General features: G+C 43.2%; 1 protein-coding gene across 1 annotated transcript; it reads right to left on the bottom strand.

Moving 5' to 3' along the window:
- Positions 1–212: 212 nt before the first annotated feature.
- LOC116914571 (ral guanine nucleotide dissociation stimulator-like) lies at positions 213–2,193 on the bottom strand. Its single transcript, XM_032918928.1, has 3 exons — positions 2,017–2,193; positions 1,694–1,881; positions 213–510 (listed from the first exon to the last, which is right to left on the bottom strand). The coding sequence occupies exons 1-3, from the start codon at positions 2,191–2,193 to the stop codon at positions 213–215; spliced, it is 663 nt and encodes a 220-aa protein (XP_032774819.1).
- Positions 2,194–6,246: the final 4,053 nt, after the last annotated feature.

The raw sequence follows: 6,246 nt of genomic DNA on the forward strand, positions 1-6,246 counted from the left end.
GCAGGGGATGACTGAAAGATACATTGTATCTACAGACATACTGAGCACAGGTTTCACAGCTGCTATCATATGTGCTGTCTGGGCAGCTGCTGACACATCTGGCTGCAAAGTCTCATGTGTCACAGAAACTTCTAGAGGGTTTTCTGCCCTCCAGCTCTGGTGCACAAGTTGGTTCAGGCTCCAGATTGTCTCTTTTCCCCGTTGGTTTAAACTCATTCAATCTGTGGTTCTGAGGATGTGTGTCTCCCCAGATCTGAGTCTTCCTCATCTTTGGCCTGGGAATCCCTGGCATGTTCTTCCTCCAACTGTGTCAGCAGCCTCTTGACACAGACACTAAGATCACAGTGGGGCATGTACATACTCAAGTAGCCCTTCAGGTATTTCAGAGGCAACAGGTCTGATGGGTCACAGAAGTCCTCAGGGTTCTTGTCCATCCATGTTTCCAAGAAGCTACAGAGGGTGCTCTTTACTTGTTCATCCTCTTTAGAATGAGGGCTGAAGTATGCGTACCTAGAGAACACCAGAGAGAATGTCAGCTCTAAAGTCCCATGCCCCTCACCTAATACAGGCAGTCCTGTCTGATCTCAGATTTAGTACTTCACCTGTACACAATAGTTTCTTTTCAATGTATCTGTGCAAAAGTTGAACACATGCATCTCTATCAAGACATCTCCTTGTTCACATGGTTTCCTGGATTATCCTTCATGGGCTTCTCTACTTTGGACACATCTCTAGTGGGTACTCTAAAATTTCTAGAACCTCCTTTATATGTGAGAGAATTGTATTCACAAGGACCTTAGAAATATTGGTTGTAAGATAAAATGCTTTTTCAAAGTAGAGGGTTTAGTTGCATCCCCTTTAGGTTCCCAGATCTGGACAGCCCAATCAATTGGATCAAGCTCGGGAGAAGGAATTGCTTAATACATGATAATGGGTTCTGAGAATTCTGTAGACAATAAACAGATGGAGACAGAGACAGAGACAGAGACAGAGAAACAGAGAGAGAGACATAGATAGAGATAAAGATAGAGACAGAGAGACACTGAGGAAAGGAGGGAAATTCTTAGACCAACAGTTAGCTCTGAGAAGTATCAGCAAGACAAAACACACACACACACACACACACACACACACACAAAACATACACACACAAACACACAGAGAGTGAGAGAACAGAGAGAGAGAGACTGAGAGAGAGACAGAAAGACAGAAAGACAGACAGAAAGCAAGAGAGGAGAGAAAAAAACCACAAGAGAGAAACAAAAACAGACCGACACAGAGACACAGAAAGATAGTGATAGAGATAGAGATACAGACAGAGACAGAGAAAGAGAGAGACAGAAAGAGACACAGAGAGACATTGAGGAAGGGAGTGAAATTCATGGACCAACAGGTAGCTCTGAGAAGTATCAGCAAGTTACACACACACACACAGGAGGGGTAGAGAACACAGTGAGATATTAACAGAGATATTGTGAGTGAGAGAAAGAGAGAAAAAAGTGAGTGAGAGAGAGAAATGAAGGGAGACAGAAACAGAGATAGGGATCAAGAGAGACAGTGATAATGTAAAGAGAGAGAGAGAGAGGGCGAGAAAGAGAGAGACACATACACACAGAAAGACTGAGGAACGGAGGGAAATTCCTGAAACCAACAGGAAGCTCTGAGAACTATGGACTTAGACATGGGCACTCACCTCACAAACAGCAGGTCCAATACCTGTAGGGGTGTCGCAAAACTTCTATATGTAGACAGAAAATCTATGACATCCAAGGGGTCCCCTTCATGCAGAGAAGGCATCAGCGTGTTCATCTGCTCAACCACAGTCTGTGCCCTGATGCATGACTCAGTCCTGGGCTCCATCAGGTTCCTTTGAGCAGAAACCTTCTCATCCTGAAAAGAGATCAAAGTGGAGGGGTCAAACTGGCACAGATGTACAAACGTCTGATTGGTTCTCCTCATTTCAAGTTTCCCTGAATTATTTCTATGCCAAACACCAAGAGAAAACAGAGCAGTTACCAGGTCTGTGTGGGTCGTTCCTTGGCTGGCTTTAGTCAAATTATTTCCCCTATGGGAAAATGGCCACAGGTTTTTAAGGCAAGACTGAAGCCTGTGCCTCCAGACACCATCATCACCCCTGCTGTTGTCTTTCTTGAGGCCTGAGCCTCGAGTAGTCTGAAGGCAGCAAGAGAACATCCTGCCCTCTGTACAGTCTCTACCAAGTGAGCCTGCAGACCTTGCTCTAGCCAGTGGGTTGCCTAGTTACCAAGGGTCTATATTAGGTCATTTTGAAAAGGGAGGTTCCATATCTGTCACTTTTTCATCAGTACTTTCCTTAAAGCCCCCACGTCCCCTCCCATTTCCTAGGTGCACAAATTCACACAGGTACACATCTGTTTCCCACTCCACTGTTCCCAGAGATATCTCAAAATAGGCAGCACCTCAGTTTTGCAAGCTGAGTCTCTACTGTTGAACTGAATTGGCAGACTCATAAATTCTGCCCTAATTTTCCCAATCTACATAAACATACCCTAGGCATGTTTCCTAGCATTTACATGACCTTGTATGCATTCTGTGTGGAATGAGATCACATGCATACCTGTGACAGCCAGCAGCCCCACAATGTCCGTGTGTCTGCATAGGAATTGTCTTTCCCAGAGACAGTTCCACCATGAAGATTATTTTATGGCTTAAGCCAGAAGCTTTACAGCCCTTTGTGATCCTCTGACCTAGGACCATCCAACGGCTCACAAGATGGACGCTGGTCCCCTAGCTCTCTTTCAGAGGGATTCATCCTCCATTGCTTCTTTCAATTCCTGCTGAGTCCTTGATCTGATTCTCTCCAGGGTTGGACTGTGATCTGTCATCTGCAAGAAAACTTTCTCTTTCCTTAGTAGCATTTAGTCCTGGTCCTTAGCACAACAACTGAATGAAACGTGAGCAACCATCACCACCCTTTCTCTGTCCCCACCCTGTGGTGTGTAGCAGCCGTCACTTCTCTACTCCCTCATCTCCTCACTCCCTTCTATCCCATCTCTTCCTCTAGATTTTCCTACTCTTACCAGTGGTTTTGCTCCAAAGTCATTCAATCTTCATTCCCTGGTCAACTCCTTCCTTCAAACAAAGTGTCTGTGTCATGATTTATCAAGCCAGTGAGTAGAGGAATCCACATCATGTGCATGAGTTCAGACTTCCCTGCTACTCCACAATGGTGGGCAGTGTTATATTAAATCATTAACTTGTTTCCCTGCCAAATGCAGTAGAAATGTGTTCATTGATCCTTTGCTCTTCCTTGGGATCTTTTTGTAGTTTCTTTGGTTCCAGTACCCAAAAGTTCTTCAGGATCTCTGGCATGTGCTCATGCATGTGCTTATTAGTTGTTCATATTACATGTGAGGAGGGCATGTCCATGTCCATTCTTATATATATTAGGTGCATTTTTACCTGGGAAGGCATGAAACAACATGGGAGTGCTTACATGCATACATACTAACATACATGTGCATTTGTGGATGTGTATGCATGTGTCTGTTTTGTATGTGTTTATGTGTGTATGTGTGTGTGTGTGCATGTGTGTGTGTGTTTATGTGTGCGTGCATGTGTGTGTTTGTGTTTGTAGACATGAAAAGCCTTTATAGAGAAGGATTATTAGACAGGAGGATCATATAGCGAGCATCTAGGCAGCTGATCATGTCACCAAGAGGAAGCCACAAAAGTCCCATAGCTTCTTTATAGCAGCACAGGCATGAACCAGGTAGAAGCACCACTGCTCTAAAATTTATACATACAATTGTAATAGAAAAGCAGTGGAAGACTAAATATTACCACTGACCCTGCGAGATTAAGAGTTAAATACATTGACTGTAAGGCATAGAGTTCAGTACAGCAGCCAAAGTGTGGAGCAGCCCAAAATTGTGGAGCTCCAGGATGACTGGCTTCTTCATCATTGTCTTGACCTCCATAAATCTTGGTAGATTAACACAAAGGATTATAAAGCTTTTCTCCATTCTTAACTGCTCAACGCCCCCATCTTCCTGCTGCTTTTTTTTTTTTTTTTAGGTTTTATATATATATTTTTTTATTAACTTGAATATTTCTTATATACATTTCGAGTGTTATTCCTTTCCGGTTTCGGGCAAACATCCCCTCCCCTCCCCTCCTTATGGGTGTTCCTCCCCACCCCCTCCCCCATTGCCCCCCCCCAACAGTCTAGTTCACTGGGGGTTCATTCTTAGCAGGACACAGGGCTTCCCCTTCCTCTGGTGCTCTTACTAGGATATTCATTGCTACCTATGAGGTCAGAGTCCAGGGTCAGTCCATGTATAGTCTTTAGGTAGTGGCTTAGTCCCTGGACTTCCTGCTGCTCTTAAGCCTGAACTAGTTCAGGTCCTGATGAATATCTTCTTTTTTGCTATGTTTTTTCTGTTTTAATAAATTTTATTTTTCTTGTATATTTTATGTTTTTAGATTTCAAAAGTTATCGCCGTACCCCGTTCTCCTTATCTCCTACCCATCCCCCAGACACTATGAAGATGCTCCTACTCCATCCCACCCCACTTCACCCATAATACCCTGGCATTATCCTACCTTGGGGAATCAAGTATTCACAGGACCCAGGACTTTTCCTCCTATTGAGGTTGAACAATGCTATCCTCTGCTACCTGTGTGGCGGGATTCCTGGGTCCTTCCATGTGTACTGATTGATTGTTAGTTTTTTCCTTAGCAGCTCTGGTGAGATCTCTTTCATTTATATTGTTCTTCTTCTTATGGTGTTGCAAACCCCTTCTGCTCCTTCAATCTTTTCTCTAACTTCTCTATTCACGTCCTCTTATTCAGTACAAAGGTTACATTTATATCAGTAGGGCTCCAGTGAAGCATCTCAAGAATCACCCATATCTGTCTTCGGTCATAAAGCACTTCTTGGCATCAGGAAAAGTGATTGGGTTTGGTGGATGTATATGGGATGGATCCCCAGGTGGGGCAGTAACTGGAAGTTGTCCTTTTCTTCAGTCCAAGCTCCATTCTTTGTTTCTTTCTGAGTATTCTGTTCTCCCTTCAAAGAAGGAAAGTAGCATTCACATTTGGTCTTCCTGCTTCTTGAGCTTCATAGGATGTGTGAATTTTTTCTCAGGTATTCCAAACTTTGTGGTTAAAATACTATTTTCATGGAGTGGAAACCATGTGTGTTCTTTTGTGACTGGGTTATGTTGCTACTGTTGGTATTTACTAGTTCCATCCATATGCCTAAGAATTCATGTTGTCATTTGATTTTAATAGTTCAGAAGTTCTCCTGTGTGTAAACATATCACATTTTCTGTATCCATTCCTCTGTTGAAGGACTTCTGGATCTTTCCAGGTTCTGGCTATTATAAATAAGGCTGATATAAACATAGTGCAGCCCGTGTCCTTGTTATATCTTGGAGAATCTTTTGGCCCAGCAATAATAAGGCTAGGTCCACAGTTAGTACTATGTCTAATCTTTTGGAGAGTTTCCGAGTAATTTTCAGAATAGTTGCACCAGCTTTCATTTTCACCAACAGAGGAGGAGTATTCCTCTTTCTCTGCATCCTTTCCACCTTCTGCTATCACCTGAGTTTTTGATCTTAGCCATTCTGACAGTGATGTGTAAGCTGGTATCTCAGGGTAGTTTTGATTTCTGATTCCTTGATGACTAAGGATGTTAGCTCTCTTTTTTAATCAATTATGTCATTCATTCATTCATGCATTATTCATTCATTTATATACTCTATATTTTATTCTGTTTAGGTCCAATTCCTGAGGGTTCTGCCTGTCATATATTGACCCTGCTCCCCTGGTTTGCCCCTGAACTGACTTCACAAGGATGTGCCTACCCTACCCAGACCACAGGAACCTTTAACTTCCTGGGGCCTCCAGTCGCCTGAGGGGTTTCATGTATCTTCTACAAATGAACCCAGACCTGGGAGTCCTCTGCTTTACAAGTGTTGGAGGTCTCGTATAAGCTGGTGTGTTCTGCCTGTTTGGCGATTCACTGTCTAAGGGATTTCAGGGGTCCAGGTTAATTGAGACTGCTGGTCCTCCTACAGGGTTGACTTCCTCCTTAACTTCCTCATACTTTTCCCTAATTCAACCAGAGAGGTCACCACCTTCTGTTCTTTAGTTCGGTGCTTCTCAGCCATTTGGGAATCCCAGTTGAGAACTTTTTGTTTACCTCTCTACTCCATTTTTAATAGGATTATTTGATTCACTAGAGTCTAATTTTTTGAGTTC

Source organism: Rattus rattus, chromosome 13 (genome assembly GCF_011064425.1).
Source record: "Rattus rattus isolate New Zealand chromosome 13, Rrattus_CSIRO_v1, whole genome shotgun sequence".
In the NCBI taxonomy this organism is placed as follows: domain Eukaryota; kingdom Metazoa; phylum Chordata; class Mammalia; order Rodentia; family Muridae; genus Rattus; species Rattus rattus.

Bases quoted from the DNA above. Each gene is read 5' to 3' on its own strand.
- LOC116914571 (XM_032918928.1), bottom strand. From the start codon at position 2,193: ATGTTCTCTTGCTGCCTTCAGACTACTCGAGGCTCAGGCCTCAAGAAA. The intron at 1,882-2,016 runs GTAACTGCTCTG...CAGGATGAGAAG, and splicing joins GAACGACCCACACAGACCTG to GTTTCTGCTCAAAGGAACCT. The intron at 511-1,693 runs GTGAGTGCCCAT...GGTGTTCTCTAG, and splicing joins TTGGACCTGCTGTTTGTGAG to GTACGCATACTTCAGCCCTC.